This window comes from Anas platyrhynchos, chromosome 1 (genome assembly GCF_047663525.1).
Source record: "Anas platyrhynchos isolate ZD024472 breed Pekin duck chromosome 1, IASCAAS_PekinDuck_T2T, whole genome shotgun sequence".
Classification (NCBI taxonomy): domain Eukaryota; kingdom Metazoa; phylum Chordata; class Aves; order Anseriformes; family Anatidae; genus Anas; species Anas platyrhynchos.
The window spans coordinates 193,240,061-193,257,551 of NC_092587.1; the positions used below are offsets into that span (position 1 = coordinate 193,240,061).

Consider the following 17,491-nt stretch of genomic DNA (forward strand, 5'->3'; position numbering starts at 1 on the left):
TTTTGATTTAGAGGAATTACAAAAACCTTGCCGCATAAGATTTTGACTGGGTTATTGCCAGTGAATAAAAGTGCTGGCGTTCTTGACTTATCTTCAGGGAAAAGAAACATTTGAGCTATCTGTACTTAAACTGAATTTGTAATTTGTCATTCAAATAAATATCTTAGAGTGGCTTTTTTTTTTTTTTTTTTTTAACGATTAGATGGGGATGTGACTGTGCTATCACAGAATTCTGGGGTAACAGGCCATGCATTGTTGGAAGAACTCAATTAACAAGGCAACTGTAAGGTTTAATTGGTGTTTTAGAGACCTAAATCAAAGATAGCATTCATCTAGCTTAGAAGGTTCCTAAATTCCTTCAGAATGCCTTTCTGTAATTCTGCTATTAGACATCCCCAGAACCATCCAGGCTTTAAAAATTATGATCTTTTTCAATAATATAACTACTGCTCCCCACTTAGTATTAGTTCTAAACAAGTTGTGTTCTCCATAAAACAGAACTTTTCTATTCAGACCCTCAACAAGTAGCTCAGCATTTCATCTTCATCAGCTGCCAAAAGAAATCTAACATGACACATGACACCGCAAAAGCCGGACTATTATTAGATAATGTTGCTATGAGCTTCGTTTTTGTTGAAGCAATCACAATTTCTGTTGTCTGAAAGTAAGCTTGCTATTCTATGTATATGTGTCTGTCTCCCTCCTTCTCTCAGACATTCAGTTGTCTGAGGAGATACTGACAAACGCCATCTGTGGCAAAGTGGACCATTTCCTTTCTTGGGCACTCTCTTACAAAATACGAGGCCTCTGCTTAAATCAGAGTAAAGTAGAGATTTGAGCTTTGCTTTGTCAGCTGTCCCTGGACTTGAGGTGAGGGCAACTCTTAATTTTAATGTGTGTGTGAAATGTCTCTCTTTCCCCCTTACTTCTCCTGAGGAACCAGACATGACTTAGGCAGTTGATTTCAGAACAGAGTTTAAGGCTTCTGAAGGAAGAGCTGTGCTTCTCTCAGTGCAGGCCTTACTACCTAATTCCCTTTCAGTTAATGGGCATAGGTCCAACTCCTGTGCAGCCATCTCCTTTTTGGGTAGCTTCTGTTTTTAGAATTTCACTCTTAGATATCTAACAACACTGTGCATTGTAACAGAGAGTCAGCATGTACAGTTATTTTCTTTAATTTCAGAATTCAATAAATCACCTGAACATTAGATGTTACAGTGTTGAATAGTTCTATGTCATTATGAAACACATTTCCATTTATTTCTTTTTAAGAGATTCAAATGAAATCAAGTCATGGCCTGATACTTACCATGACTAGATTGAAGGTATACTAGATGCCTACCATGTGATTTATTTAATTATGTGAGCCCATGAGATTCTTTTAGAGTCCGTGGAGAGAAATAAGCATCTCTACAGCAAAATTCATGTCTTTCTAAAACTAATTCTAAAACAGTGAGTGTATCTTATGCCCTATACTGAACTGACTTTCCCCACTAAAAATACAGGGAGGTGTGGTAACCAGCTCATATGGAGATGCCTATGTTCTGAAATGCCCTTCCCTATAAACTTGCTGTCAGAATATGAAATGTTAAATGTGACATTACAGTGTGAAAAGTTATTTGAAAAATAAAAATGAAAGGGGAAGGAATTTAATAGTTCTTTCAAAAAAACAAGTATTTGAAGCCAGAGCGTATTTTAACATGTGATTACTTTAGTGAAGCAAGCATTTAGATTTGATTGCCAGATGGGAATATTTTTTTCAAGTTTCATTTTTCAAGTTTTAATTTCTTAGTTGCCTTCAAAAATTATGACTTAAAAACTACACTCTACCATGTCAAGAATATAGTGTCTAGAACTTATGCCTGTTTCTTTACAGTGGTGCCAAAGCTTATAATCTATGATTATCAGTAGTCTTACCACTAGAAGACACTAAAAGGTTAATTTCTTGGTGTTCTTTCCATGTCTTCATTTTGATCCTAACAACAGACCATTAAGAGAAGAGTTGCTCCTCCCTGCTAATTTCTCTTTAAAAATATTCACATTTAAGACTCTGAGTGTTCATCTATTTTGTTAAGTGAAAAGAGGCCCAAACAGGAAATCTGAGCCTTGGATGCTTTACTGTCTACATTACTTCAGAGTTGTTAGTTCATTCCTTGACTCCATTTTGAGGCACTCCAGATAGATCTAAGATAAATATGCTGTAAGGAGGGCTGACTAGTATGAGATGAGCCGGCTCATGATATATTTCCTCAAGAGCAGGAGTGGTTCTTTTAGCCATCTTCTTTTCAGCACATAGGTATAGCTGAAGTTTGAAACTACTTCTAGACATCAGAAGTTGGCACAATTGAGTAATACATCATTTTAACTAATTGTATTACTGTTTCTGGAGTAGCTAAATGACAGGAAGAAGTATCTGGCATATAATAACAAATTACACTGCATAGTGTGAAATGCACCATAAACTGTTCCTGTACTTTAAATCTCTCTTGTTGCCTTCAGAACAAATTGCAACACAAGTGTTGTTTTCTTTCTAGTTCCTTTGGAAGGTCTAAGAAGTCAAAGCCAATTTGACGAGATGAGAGCAAATTACATTAGAGAACTGGTGAAGGCAATTGGTTTGCGCCAGAAAGGCGTTGTGGCCAACTCCCAACGTTTCTATCAACTTACAAAACTGATGGATTCCATGCATGATGTAAGTTTACTTATTAATTTATTTTGCTTTTTAGGTCAGAAGGAACTAGAATTTTTTAAAAGTAATTTTATAGAAAGTAGCTAGTTAACAATTCTAAACTGAAAATGTTGTAAGTATAGTTTTCCTTTAAATAATTATATATTTAATAATCAATATGTATTGTATATATATTGTATCGTATACAATATATATGGATCTGAGAAAAAGGCCTTTGAATGCTACCACTTTGCTGTATTATTTCTGTAACTCGTACACTTGAGATAGTTGGTAGGGGTCTGTTTGTGTGTAAGTTTTCATGAAAATATTTACAAAATGCAAAGAATAGGCAATTCAAATTTCAAAGTCGGGCTACTAAGAATTAGTGAAAGATAGCTAAGATTGATTTTGCAACTTCAATTCAACTACTTTTATATGTGTATTTTATGTTGTATTTTATCTATCTATATGCTGGAATTGACTTATCTTGTAGAGCTCTAATAGTGGTATCATAGAGATTCATAAGTGTTTTAAAAGATGCATCTGAATCCTTTCCACATCCTTGAGAATCCAGCATGTATCTTATGGGCTCAACATCCACTAAAACTGGGGAATGACACTCTCTATAAACCTTTACCCATTTGAATATTGTTTTTTAATGGTTTGTGTATCTCTGAAAGAGAGGCAAGAAACAAAGGTATGTGGCGATACTCCCAAAGTCTTAGCAAAGACTGTGTGAGTGGTACTAAAATACTTTAGGAAAAGTGTTTTTTTAGTTCAGTGCTGGCTGTGAGGAACTCACAAGGAGTTTAGGGAAGGATGAGGTCTTTGCTTGTTTGTATTCTTCTTCACTTATCAAATCTGTGTTTTATTTCACTTTTTTTTTAATACATTCATTTTTTCATCCAAAAGCTTCCATTGTCACTAATTCCTCCTTCTGATGGGGGAAAAAAAAAAAGCAAAGATCCCATTCATAGAAGTCAAGAGAGGTAACAATGTGGTTAACCAGTTAGTCCACAATCCTTTGATCCACTGCTCAAACTTGTCCATGAACTTTTATTATCCATAGGAATCACATTCACTGTTAAACTATTATATTTTCTCAGATACCAGGTCACGGTGAATGAGACAACTGGTAAATGCATCCTTACAAGTGAAGTTAGACAATAGAATATTCTGAAGGGAGGATATGAAGCCTAACTTTAAGATTTACCGGTATTCAGACTCCTGTTGTCATTTGGACCTGTCTTTGCTAAACCCTTCCCTGGAGCTTAGTCAGCCAGCTTTTACGTGCAAAAACAATTCCTGGACAGTATACTACTTGTGCTAGCCAGGTGCTCAAGGAATCTGTGATCTGACAAATGGATCTGTTTTTTGGGGGGATAAAAGTTCTATCTTACTCTCTAGTAAGAATTCTCAATCTTGAATTTCAACATTTAGAGAAAAACTCTGAGCTGTCTGTAGAGTCAATCTCTTAATTTCAAATACTTAAAAAATGTAAAGTAGCCTAGATGGAAGCAAGTAAGTGAGACTTACTGCAAAATATCCACCAGTTAGTTGGTTGGAATAGTGTTTGCTCCTTAGAATATCTGACAAAGAGATGGGAGATATCAGATAGACCATCTCACTGAAGAGGCTGTATGTTGTTAAAACCTAGGATAACAGAGATAATAGGATATTTGACGACATAAATGTCACAGGTCTTAAAGAAAAACTGCTATAAAATTGGAACTTCACAGAGAAGATAGAAGGGGTGAAAAAGTACATATACTTAGCAGTTGCTTTCAAGGGACAGGGGGCCTATTAATTTTAATGTTAGTAGCACACTTAGGTATGGTCATAGTCAGAGCCATGGAAAACCTCACAAGGGAGTGGTAAATGCTGACTTCAGATCAATGTTTGAATAGCATATAGTAAGCAAGGCATCGAGACATGTTGTACATGATAAAATGAAAGATCGAATGCTTTTTACTACCTGCCATTGATCATGGTGCTTGTCATGAGTGAGGATGATTCCACCTTCTAATGCCAGTGAGTTCCTCTTTTTATAGGACATGCCATTTAGCTATATTTATGATTTTTACCTTGGGATGATATTTTAATAGGGAATGACAAATTATCTTCATTACTGATTCAAGGATTGACAGAGGATGGAATATAATGATGTCATCTGATAGATGTATGAGCTAAGTGATTGACAGCATGTTTATCTGGCTGCATTACTGTTAGCCTTATTTATCATGTTTGTGTTTTATTACTTCCAGCTAGTGAAACAGCTCCATCTCTTCTGTCTGAACACATTTCTCCAGTCCCGTGCACTGAGTGTTGAATTCCCCGAGATGATGTCAGAGGTGATTGCTGCCCAGCTACCCAAGATTTTAGCAGGGATGGTGAAACCTCTTCTCTTTCACAAAAAGTGAAATGTCTTTTCTCTTATCATAGAGATGATTTCTGGGTCATTTTTTGTTTGTTTATTTTGATCAAGATTTTGCAATGTCAGGACTTCAGTGCATTTGTCATACCCTGCCTACTGCTTTATACTTGTACCATACACAAACCACTTAAGCTCGATGTACATATTGTGAGTGCCTGATTCCATAACTGCACAAATCACAACCGCCATAAGAAATGTTTTGTAAACTTGAGTAGATTGCTCTTTAGATGTGCATAAGAATGACAATGAATAGAGTTTTCAGATTTCTAACAACAGTTATCTTATACATTTTTCTTACATATTACACACTTTCAAATTTCTGATATGACATGGTGTAAACTTTTTACTTTAATACGTTGTGTGCATGGGTACATGTGGGCATGTGCGTAATCCTAAAGATTTTAAAGGAATTAAAATGTTTATTACCTACATTTTCTCACAGATATTTCACTTTTTTGTTTACTAATCCACCTCACAGAAACATCCTTTTAAAGTTGGCTGTCCAAGATTAAGTAGACATCACTGCAGGACATTCATGAGTAACTGAAGTGCAAGCCACTGAGTATGGATTCATCTTCTTGTCTGTGCTCTTGCTGTATTGAAATTCTGAGATCAGCATGCTGTTTTCTGCATCATTCAGTGCAGTTCTTCAAAAACAGAAAACATAGGAAAATTTCAGTATATATTACACCAGAAATAATGTGTATGCAAACCCACTCAGCTTTGGTTTGTGTTATTTTTCCTTAGAAGTTTGGCACTTATTAAAGCTAAATCACTTAATTGTAATCTTAAATTTATCAACTTTAAAATTGTGTATTTCAGAAGCTTGAAATAGAAATGTTTTCACTCACTACAACTCTTAATAAACTTAATGTTTTGAATTCCAGTGTTGAATACTCAAACAAACATTACCAGCAAATTATAGAGAGATTAAATGCAAAAAGAAATATGACTACAAACATTTTGATACACACCAGGCTCATTTTAATATCATTTAATAAAGCTACATATTTTATACTTTAAAGGCATGCTGCTCTAATTGGGGTAATGGTAAGAGCTGTTGGGCTAAGTTAGCTTTATACATTTTGTACATTCAAGAAGAACATCATGTTTTATCATGGAAAAGAAATACTTGACTAAAAATGATAATGTGGTGCGTTTTTTTCTTTGATAGGGATATGAAACAACTCATGCATTTGAGGTAGTAAATTCTTGATATATTCACACAGAATCACAGAATAGTTTGGGTTGGAAAGGATCTTAAAGATCATGTAATTCCAACCCCTGCCATGGGCAGGGGCACCTCCCACCAGACCAGGTCGCTAAAAGCCCCATCCAAACTGCCCTTGAACACCTCCAGGGATGGGGCATCCACAGCTTCTCTGGGCAACCTGTTCCAGGGCCTCACCACCCTCTGAGTAAAGAATTCTCTCTAATGTCTAATCTAAATCTACCCTCTTTCAGTTTAAAACCATTATCACTGCACTTTTTTTATGACGAGTCCCTTCCCAGCTTTCCTGTAGGCCCCCTTTAGGTACTGGAAAGCGGCTATAAGGTCTCCCTGGAGCCTTCTCTTCTCCAGGCTGAACAGCCCCAGCTCCCTCAGCCTGTCTTCACAGGGGAGGTGCTCCAGCCAAATACATGGCAAATTTTTGCCAGTCACTAAAAACAATGCCCAACTTCTCTAGCAATGTAGGAAAATCAAGCCTTATTTCAGCACTTGCTGGCCATACTCTGCTGTTCTTCCCTTGCTAGATGCTGGATGCATCCATTGTGTGGGTAGCATACAGCTGACAGTAACTTGTTATGTATGGACAAATTTTTGTCAGGCAAGCAAAGGTCCACCAGGAAAAAGCTACATTATGAATAGGAATAAAAATATCCCACATAGTAGTAAAATAAATAAAGTGGAGCTAGGGCAAAGAAGTGGCCCAAGGCAAAATGGTCTAAGCAGACTTTTGTGTTAGTTTACTAGGTTCATAATTTCTAACTGCCCAGAGACAAGCTATTTCTTTCTTATTCAATGCAGTCTGACTTTTAACTGTGATCCTTAAAGCAATTGTGTTTTAATAAATAACACAAAATTTTGTTTCTACATACCGAAGTTTTGTTTTCTTTACTTTTCTTTGTACTTACATTCAGTTAAAAAGTTGTCCATTTCCATTCAGCTTTTGTGTAGCAGCTGTATTTTCATGCATTCTTTGGGAATTTAAGTATTGTCATTTAATTTACCATCAAATTAATAGACTTCCTATGTTGCTGTTTAGATTAAACTAGTAACAGAAACTTCCTACACTAAATAAGATTCCTCGACACTCTAATTCTGTAATTACAAAATGGAGCAGGTAGTATGCTTGTTTTAGAAATGTTTTAGATGAACCAATATCTGCCTTTTACTCAATCCCTAAAATGTGTTCCAAGTGTCTGCCATGTCACTGTGTCCCACAGATATGGCAGATCAGACTGAAATGCTCTATATTTGTCTCAAAGATATAATAAAAAAGGATGAATAGATTCCTTTTGGGAACAGATAGCAAAGGTTACAACATTTTCAAACTGTATTTCTTGAACATCTGTAACTCACAGAAAAAACTCCCAGAACTTCATGATTCTGTTAAATGATGTACTACATAAGACAGAACAAGTTTGACTAAATCAGACTGCTATATCATTTGAAAATCCTGTATTCACTACTAGATTGTTTGAAGTTGGACAAAAGTATTTCAATTTAAGATCTTTCATCTTTGGGTGGTGTTTATAAAAGAGCCTATGGTCTCCATTTTGATGCAATCATTTGCTTCAGATTACACAGATGCCATTATCAGTATTCAAGACACAAGATTATTTCCTTTCCTATATAAATCTCATTTAGTGCAACTTTTCAGCACTGGACTGATGCCCAGAGAGCTATCAACAAACTAATTTTCCTTTTATATATATATTTTTTGAAGAGTAAGAGTCTTCTTATTTGTTCGTATTTCACTTCATTAATATTAATTTAAATATTAAGGGTTCTTTTCTCAATCCTGAGATTGACAAGTAGGTGTAAATAAAGCAACTTGCACTGCTTCTCTATACATTGAATAAGGCATGACAAGGCTGGATCTTCTTATGTTGCATTTTGCATACCAGAAATAAGAAGTTTTGACAGATGAACTTTTTTGTTCTCTGGCATTTAAGAAGTGCCCAATTACATTTAAAAAATATTATATCTGTTACACTAATTAGAGAGCTTGGCATCTTCTGCAAATTGCAGCCTTTTTTTTTTTTTTTTTTTTTTTTCCCTGTCTAATTGGCACTAAAAGTTAGTCCTCTTACATTAAATAATGTCAACTATGGCTGAAGGTAAGCCTCTCATATTCTGTACAATTTATATATTTTTGATGTAAGGCCTTTAGCATATCCTTCTGCTGATACTTACATGAAGCACAATAGCAAGAGCACAAAGTGCTCTGCTTTGGTTTCTACTGTTGTAGAAACTGTAGGTTTCTACATTTTGGTAGCGGCATCATGTTCTCACATTATCTGCAGATTTTTATGACAGTTTCAAGCATCAAACTGCCTGGCTGTGGCAGCACCCCGTGCAGGACAGGAAACAGGAGACTTCCAGTACTGGCAAGCTCTCACACCGAGGTGTTTGGCTGTTGCACTCGCTGATGTCAAAGAAATACAAAAGGGTCGAAGACTTATTTACAAGATCCTAGTGGGATCAAAATTTCTGACCAGCATTTAAGGAAGGGGGAATGTTGGTTTGTTACCACCTCATCCATGACAGAGGGAAATGGAGTCTGAGACAAATCCAATTGATTTCATGGGACTGCAGAGTCCCCTCATTGTAGGTGTGCAGAGTGAAGTGAAGATTTGGTACCCCAGCTGTTCCTGCAGCTGCACTGCAGTCCTGTTGGCCTATGTAGTATCCAAACAAGAGAAGCTGAGAATTCAGTTGCTATTTTCTGTCCAGTTTCATTAGTACCTTAGCACTCTTTTGACTTTTTCTGACGTACAGAAATATGTCTAGGGGGATTACAAGATGACAAGAAAGAGATTTTACTTCCCCCGGATATACTTAAAGAGCAAGGGTCAATCCTTCAGGCACTAGGACAAATCACAGTAATTAAACTTCCTGGCTTTTTAAAGTTAGAACTCATCCAAAAACTTTCAGTGGTTTTATGACAGAGCATCTGCTAATAATTCGGATTTATGGGGAAGCTCGGTGCTTTACTGTGTTCCTGTCTATACACAAATCTTTGTTCTGGTTATTGGTAGCACAAACAGCAATACCTGTAGGGATCCTCCCCATGCTCTCCCACCTGCACAGCCCTCCAGTTGGGCTCCCCCTGGAGCAGGAGGGCACGGGGCCACGCTCCACCCACGCACCATGTGGCTCCAAGTGCGCATTTCTTGTCTCACATGCCATCCATGGCACGCCGACCTTTCTTTCCTTTGGATAAGTCAGCTTGCAGCCACAGAGCCAATATCCAAAGCCCTCCCAACTTTCCATGGCTCAAAAGCCTGTGTATATACTGCCAGAGTGGATTGTCAGCATTGCTAGATTTATTGGTTTGTACTGCTTTGTGTCATGATGACCTGACTTTGGAACAGAGGAATTGTTTTTAATTTAGTTCTCTTTTCCCCTTTCGAAGATGAAAAGAAAAAACATAAGTCATGTTTTAGATGTTTTTATATTAAAATTTATGTTGTTTTTGTTTGTTTGTTTTTGTTTGTTTGTTTGTTTGTTTTAGATGAATGCTATTAATTTGTTAGATTGATGTTATTTGCTTGCAGAATGATACTGTAGCTTTTCAGATGCTTGGACAGAAACATGCAGTAAAAGTGACTGCATGGGTAATAACAACAGATTAAAATTTAGGTGTATGTATACCTCATAGAGAAAATAACCCTCATAAGGCACCAGTGCTGTTGGAAATGAATCCCTAACGCAGCAGCTGCACTGCTCATGTACTTAAGTACACTGCGTACAAAATAAATGTATTTTTTGTATTACATGTATTTTTTTTTTCATTACATGCATTCTTTTTGCTTATATTTAGGCATTTTCTTTCCTGTGTTGGGCCCTCAGTACTGTGCACAAAGGTGTTTAAAGACTACATGTATAAAGAATATCAAGGAGTGGTGAACTTTCTTTTAATTCTAGTTCATCAACATTTCAGCTTCTTGTCGGTGTAAGGTGTGCTCCTTACTAAAATGCCATCACAAGACTTTTAGCCATAGATCACGGTTTTCTGACCATGAAAACTAAATTACCCTTTCACCTCTCCAGGTACAATAGTTCCACCAATTTGGCATTCAGGCAGATCAGTGAGGAGGTTCTCACAGTGTCATTCAAATAGTCTCACTCTATTGCATTTTCCCACAGCTCAGTTGAAATATCCACCCAGCCAGGCTAGTACTAAAAACTTGTTTTGCTGTGATGAGGAAAAAGAAATACATAATTTCTGGGAATTCCAACTCTGCATCAGTGACTCTACAAGCTGTTTACTTTCAATGGGGGGGGGGGGGGGGGGGGGGGGAGGGAGGCAGACTGGATAAAAAGCATCTGATGAGCATAATAAATTTAACTTTTGCCATTGAGTCTGACCTAACTAGGTAGATCCATGCAGAGATCTTTGTATGATACAGATGAGACTTTTCTGGACACAATTGTAAGTGGCTCATTCCTTCTTGCTTGCACCATTTTCATGGATGCCTCTTTTTCATACACTAGATAAAAACACAGTAATGCTTTTATACCTCATATCATTGTTTTTTGTCCAGTCTGAGACACTAATCGTCTGCAACACCATCGAGTTAAGAACATTGCTTGTGTGTCTGTGAAGCTGTGTGTGAGGAAGGCCCTGCTATTAGTCCATATACCTTATGCTTTGCATAAATAAATGCATATTACAAAGTTACAATGGCTTTGTTTGTGCATCATTATGAATTATATGCACTGAGTTTTCACCTGTAGCTCACATAAAGTTAAGATCACAATTTTCAGTGAAGGAACTGAAATGTTACAGACAAGTAGGTGGTGGTCTGCTACAAGTAGGAACCATCCTTTTATTAGAAATATTTACCATCTCTGTAATGTAGTATTGTGCCTTCTGGATAGTGACTTCAGTAGAGGAAAGAATATGTTCCCAACCATTTTCCCAGATCCTAGACGCTTTTGTAATCATAAAATCTGTATTTTGCTGTCTACATAAGCATATTCTTTTGCAGGCAAAGTACAACATACTTGCTAAAAATAATACACTGTTAAATAGAAGAAATGTGACAGCAGAATCAGTCAAATGTTTCACATTACTTGAAATGGCCAAGGGGTTGGGGTAGGGAGGCTGAGTCACTGGGGCCAGGGTTGGGCCTGTTGTGACGGCATCATGCATAGGGTATGAGAGCATCGTCTTCTGGCTCTGTCATCACCACACACCACGGGTTGGCCAACAGGGTCACAAGGCTTTTAACTGAAAAATATAACTGGAAGTTTTGTATCCCAAAGCTCTATGGTACAGTCATATTGTGCAGTGGCTGATTCACCTGTTAGAATTTTACACAGCAGCAATGACACTGGGTTTGCTGTTCCCTGAGGCTGGTAGTGATGGTTATGGTCAGCCTACGTTGGACTGGGAGGCAGAAACTGATACCTTAGTCAAGCACTGAAATAGGGGTCATGTGTCTATTTGCTCACAAAGCAAGGTCATAAGAATTGGGTATTAAAAAAAAAAAAAGTCTGAAAATCTGATAATAATTTTTAGGAAGATTTTGCATTTAAATTATCCTTAAAGCCTTCCCTGAAGATAGCCATTAATTCTAAGAAAAACTACATTACAGAGAAAAACACAACATAGGGGTTAAAAATCAGGCTGGGGACTCTTGCAGTACACAATCTTGTGTGCGTTCTGAATGTCACACACCCTCTATGTCCCGGTTCCCGTGTTTATAAAATGTTTATTCTCCCTCCCCCAGCCTCCACACTTTCTTTCCCCAGGATTCCTGGGCTGTGCAGTTAGCACTTGGTAGAGGCTGTGTAATCCTGGATGGAATGTTCTGTAGAAATCCAAATAATCCTTAACTTTGAGGCACGCTTGGACTGGTGTTAACATTTCTCTGTATTTAATGTTCAGGAGAGGGATGGATGCAATTCGTGGTTTGTTGCAGTTATTTTTATTTTTTTAAAAAAGACTTGTACAAGGTTCCTGAATTTTCCAGTGAAGAGGAACGCACATCTCTTTATTTGTACATCTGAAACAGCTTTCAAGTATTTTTGTAAAGGTGTTGTCTATCAAGGTCGCTTGGTTTGTTCAGCTTAGAGAATAGGAGACTGATGGTAGACTTCATGGCAGTCTACAGCTTCATCATGAGGGGGAGCAGACTGGGAGGCACTAACCTCTTCTCTCTGGTGACCAGCGATGGAACCCAAGGGAATAGCATGAAGCTGTGCCAAGGGAGCTTCAGTTTGGATATTAGGAAAAGGCTCTGAGAGGGTGGCTGGGTACTGGAATGGGCTCCTCAGGGAATTGGTCACAGCATTAAGCCTGCTGGAATTCAAGAAAGATTTGTACAATGTTCTTAAAAATATGGTTTGACTTTTAGGTAGTCCTGTGTGGAGCCAGGTGGTAGATTTGATGATCCTTGTGGGTCCCTTCCAACTTGTGATCTACACTGTGTTGTGTCCAACAAACTGGAGCTGTGCTTACAGTGTAAGCAGCATTCAGCTTGCAAGTGAGGCTGGAGAAGGGCGCCCTGCTGCAGCAGCTGGGGGTGGTTTGCAGCCACTAATGCCCAGCAGAGCCTCTCCTGCTCATGGGGCCTCTATGGAGCAGCCTCCAGGGAGGCCTGTTCTGACTGGGTTCCTTTGGCAGCTCCCTGTGAGAGACGACATACTGCTGGCTTAAGGAATTCAAACCTATATAGGAGGGGAAAATGTTTGCCATGATTTTGTCAATCCAAGCACTCTGCACGTCTCAAAGAATGGAAGACAGATGCTTTATTTACTATTATTATTATTATTATTATTATTATTATTATTATTATTATTATTATCTGACATGGAAGGTAGTAATTTAAAAAAAAAAAAGCATTGCAAACTGCCAATACTGGTAGTACGTAAAACCTGAAAAGTCACAGTGCAGTCCCAGCCTTTTGGCACAAACACATCTATTTGTGGAAGAGACATCTATTAAACGGAAGTAAAAAAAAAAAAAGATGTGACCCGAACCACAGGAGCTGCCTGCACAGCAGTGCTCACTGCAGGTGCTGAACTGGGAGCAGAGACCCTTGCTGCCTGTCCACACTCAAAAATAAACATCCCACATCCCAGCCTGCTGCCTCTGGCTTTGTGAGCAGCTGGCAAGGACAGGGACCCTCGGCCCAGCATAGGCACCAGCCCCACAGGTTTGCTGCTGGGCAGCCCCAGGATTTTCAAGCCTGGCTTTCTACCTTCTAGTTTTGAGGGAGCATGAGGGAAGAAGGCCAGGGAGAAAACTGATTCAGGTCTGGACTGGTGATTTAGATGTCACCCCTTGCTCAGGGCACACGATAAAGTTAATGTGATCTCAGAGAGGCATCAACCCGGCCAACAACAACAACGATATTTTTCCATGCTGTTTCCACGTAATACAGTACATCTTGAAAGTGATGTTTCAGTTTTGTTCTGAATGTCCTCATTCTTGTGAAGTGAATTTATCTCCTAGATATTATCCATGCGCACATCACGAACAATTTAACAAGGCTGGGATTTACCATACTGATGTTGTGTTTTTGTTTGTTTGTTCATTTGTTTTTCCCCCCCAATTTATTTATTTTTTAAACACTCCATGCAGTACTAACCAATAGCAGAAGGCTAATGTTTAATTATAATGCAATACAAAAATACATGCATTTTTTTAAAATGGGAAGTTGTACTAGCAGCTGGCACACAGCAGAGAATAATTGTGAAGAGTTTTTGAGGCACTACAGAAACAAAGGTGTCGAAGCTCAAGTCTCTATTACTACTAAGTATGCATTCAGTTAAGGACCTCTACATCTTTATTTAGTCTCCAGTTATTTATTTATGCAATGATGCTCCTCTGGATTGAGTGCAATGACTTCTCTGTGTGTATGTGCTCTGTCCAGTTTCAGTCTGAACGCCTATTTATCTATTTTCCTCAAAAATGTTTTTTAACAACAGACATGGTAAAGGAAGGGTCTAAAAGAGTAAAAGAATGTTACCCATTATCTGAGCTGAGATGTTAAAGTCCTTGGAGGCAGAACCCTTTGCTTTAGCCTTTAGCTAATAGCAGCCTGCCTAAATGAGGTGTTTGTTCCTTGCAGCATTTCAGACTCTGTAATGACACAGATGCTGCAGAGACTGACTCGTCTTTGCACAGTGCCTGAGAGCTTTCACTTAAATATACTAATGAGTTCTTGCTCTAATCACCTGCAGCTACCAGTGAGGACAGCCCTGCTATTGTGTGATTACCTCAGTGAAAGAAATAAGAGGTGTCAGGAACCTGCCACGCAGTAATGCAGACAAATTCATGATTTCCTTGTTAATAATGAAGAGGATGAGGCCATGGAGAAGGTACAGACCCCAGAGAAGGCTGAGGAGGCTTAGAGCTGTGGTCATTCCTGCTGCACTCAGATGAGGGATGTACACAAATAACATTGTGATAAAGAAACACCTTTTCCTCATTTTCCCTCTGGATAAAAATTATCCAACAAAGCTAATCACATTAGGCAAAAACAAATGAACAAACAAAAAAACATTCAGCAGAATTTCTTGTGCTGATGCCTTTGCAGATACCTGGACATTTGGCTTCAGAGTTCATATAGTCAGGAAATATTCCAAGTGATCTTTTAAACAATGATGAGAAAAAAAAATTAAAAAATTAAAATTAAGGAAAGGCTTTATCAGCAGTGGAACCTGAACCTCTTTGTAGATGTTGACAGTTTTGATGTAAATCCCAATGTAAAATTGACTGTGCTCACATTTTACACCATCCGAAGTATATGCAGAAAACTCATTATGTATGTATATGCAGGAAAGCTAAGTGCAGGACCCACACCCCATTGCAAATCAGAGCTGGAAGATGAGTGAAATGCCCGTACAGCAATCACTGCAAATTTCTCAAGGAAGGGCCTGATAAAAGGCCTTATAGCGAAACTGTAACAGAATTGTGCAGAGTGATATTTTTTCCCATTCAAGGCAGCACAATTTTTAATAATTACAGATTAGGAACTGTATTTCTTATGACCAAACACAAGTGTCCCTCAAGCAACAGCAACGGCAAGAAAGAACAGACTCAACATGACTCTTTAAGCTGTTGTTATATGTAAAGCTGTATTTGCATCACCGGTGCCTGGTGTAACTTAGTATCACCGAAATCTCTCTGAGGCCTAAAGTCTACCTGCTGCCTCTCAGGTGTCCCTGAAGGGTGCTGCCACCCCTTGATGTGTTCCACATTCTATTCATTTATTGTGGAATTTCCTTACCAATAAGAATTCTGCCTGTTTTGTGTAATTCAGGACTTGCAGTTGTCAAAGCCTGTTTCCGTCGCTTTGTGCTCAGCTTCACAGTTCAGGCACACTGAAATCCTGATCTTTGCTATCCTCTTATGAGGTCCTGGCAAACAGAAATGCTTGTTTCACTCTGGGAACCAGCTGTATCCCATACACCAATTAATTTATTTGGAGGAACGCCGTAGAGATCTATCAAGCTCAGGTTTCTTTATGTTTCTTCCGCCCGGGGTTTGTGAATTGTCCTCTGAAAGGTTTCTCATGGGGCTGCAAGCCGCACACCTATCTCACCTGCCTACAGGCTCTAGCAGTGGTGCAAGCCTGTAGACAGTGGCATTACAGCCTGGGTGGGATGGGTTGGAGTCGTGCTGCATTCACCTGCTTCACGCTGTGCTGCGGCATACTCATGGCATCCTCGCACTGATCCCTGCCCTGCCAGAGGCCCACAGTGTGGCAGCGGGACCCTCTCTACTCTTCAATCCCAGCTGCACACTACAGAGATGGAGCTCGCTGCTATCAGGATGCAGAACATGCAATTTCAAAGCACATTTTGAAAAATCTCCACCATCAAGATAAGCTGCATATTTCCTTTTTTTTTTTTTTTTTTTTTTTTTTTTTTTGTAAGAAGACGAAAGCAATGATCATCAACAAAAATAAATTGCTAATGCTTTTCATTCAGAGTGGACTCTAATCCCTTATAAGGGCACCCAAGAGCCATTAACAGTAATTTTAAATGAAATATACCCGTGCTAGGTAAGTCTAACTAATCAACTCCTCAATTATACTGGCAGAAAGATGTATTCCAATTACCAAAGTACTTTCAAGTGAATTAAGGCTCCTTTCTGTACCGGCTGTGGAGGTCACTGAATGTTCCCATGAATCCTTGCATGTTTACATTAAAAAAGCACACCATGATCTTTGGCAAAGGCACTTGCTCTAGGCTAGTTCAGCTTTTGAGCTTGTTGCCATAAATACAATAGAAAACCAGCCAACCATTGCAAAAAAAAAGTCAAGAATATCTTTCAATACTTTTCCTTCCATATCAGCGATTCATCAAAATTACATAGGAAAAGCTTTGTGAATGCGACATAAAATTAAAAAACACAAAAGTGCAAATACTGATCATGCTTAATAAGCATAGTGTTCATGTTAGAAAGGAAGCTGGGTTTTGAAGGCCTGAATCACGCCCAATCCACGTGAAAACATGCACAGCTGGGACCTAAACCTTGAGGCTTGCTCAGGCCACGTCCACACGCAGCTGCTGGCCCTGGCTCCCATCTGCTTCCCCTCAGCCAGACACCACATGGGCTCCACAATGCTGTGAGCACCTGTTTATAATGTAATTATTCCGCAAGTCAACTGCTCGACCATTCCCACTACGGGCTTCCCAAACCATTAAGTACCTTGAGTGTGCAGAGATCCTCCTAGCACTCGAGGCTCATGCGCTACACGATGCCTCGATGTGACCAAATGAAGTCTGTCTTCAGGCTTTCTAGTAAGAAATGCGCTGTCTCCTCCTTTGGCAGTTGTTAGTTTGGTGATAACATGGTAACACTGTGTTAATTTAACAGGAATTCATGTATTTTTACATTTAAATGCTCACCGAAATGCCAAAATACAGCAAGCCAGAATATCTGCTCCTCAGAAGTGAGAATTCTTGAAGCTACCCTATGGAGCCAAGTAAAATGGCCTTATGGGCATGTGAGAAACAAGTGATGAGATCTGTTTTAGGGCTTGGTCTATGCCCCCAAAACTAGTCTTGGGCTGTAGGCACTCTGCAAATCAGATGACCTGAAAGCCAAGGAGCCTGCAACTCAACAGGAAAAGGCAGAAAATTCTCAAAGAAAAAGTGACTTTTATTTCAAGTTTTGAACTCGAAACTTGTGATTACA

The 17,491-nt window shown here is 38.7% G+C and overlaps 1 protein-coding gene across 3 annotated transcripts in view; it reads left to right on the plus strand.

Moving 5' to 3' along the window:
- The window catches only part of PGR (progesterone receptor), a 40,390-nt gene extending 33,193 nt beyond the window's left edge, over positions 1–7,197 (plus strand). For all 3 annotated transcript variants that reach the window (XM_072032758.1, XM_027467832.3, XM_072032759.1), the window contains exons 8-9: positions 2,535–2,692; positions 4,933–7,197. In XM_072032758.1, coding sequence (XP_071888859.1) covers positions 2,535–2,692; positions 4,933–5,088 — 314 coding nt within the window. In that variant the 3' untranslated portion in view covers positions 5,089–7,197. The remainder of the gene's footprint in view (positions 1–2,534; positions 2,693–4,932) is intronic.
- Positions 7,198–17,491: the final 10,294 nt, after the last annotated feature.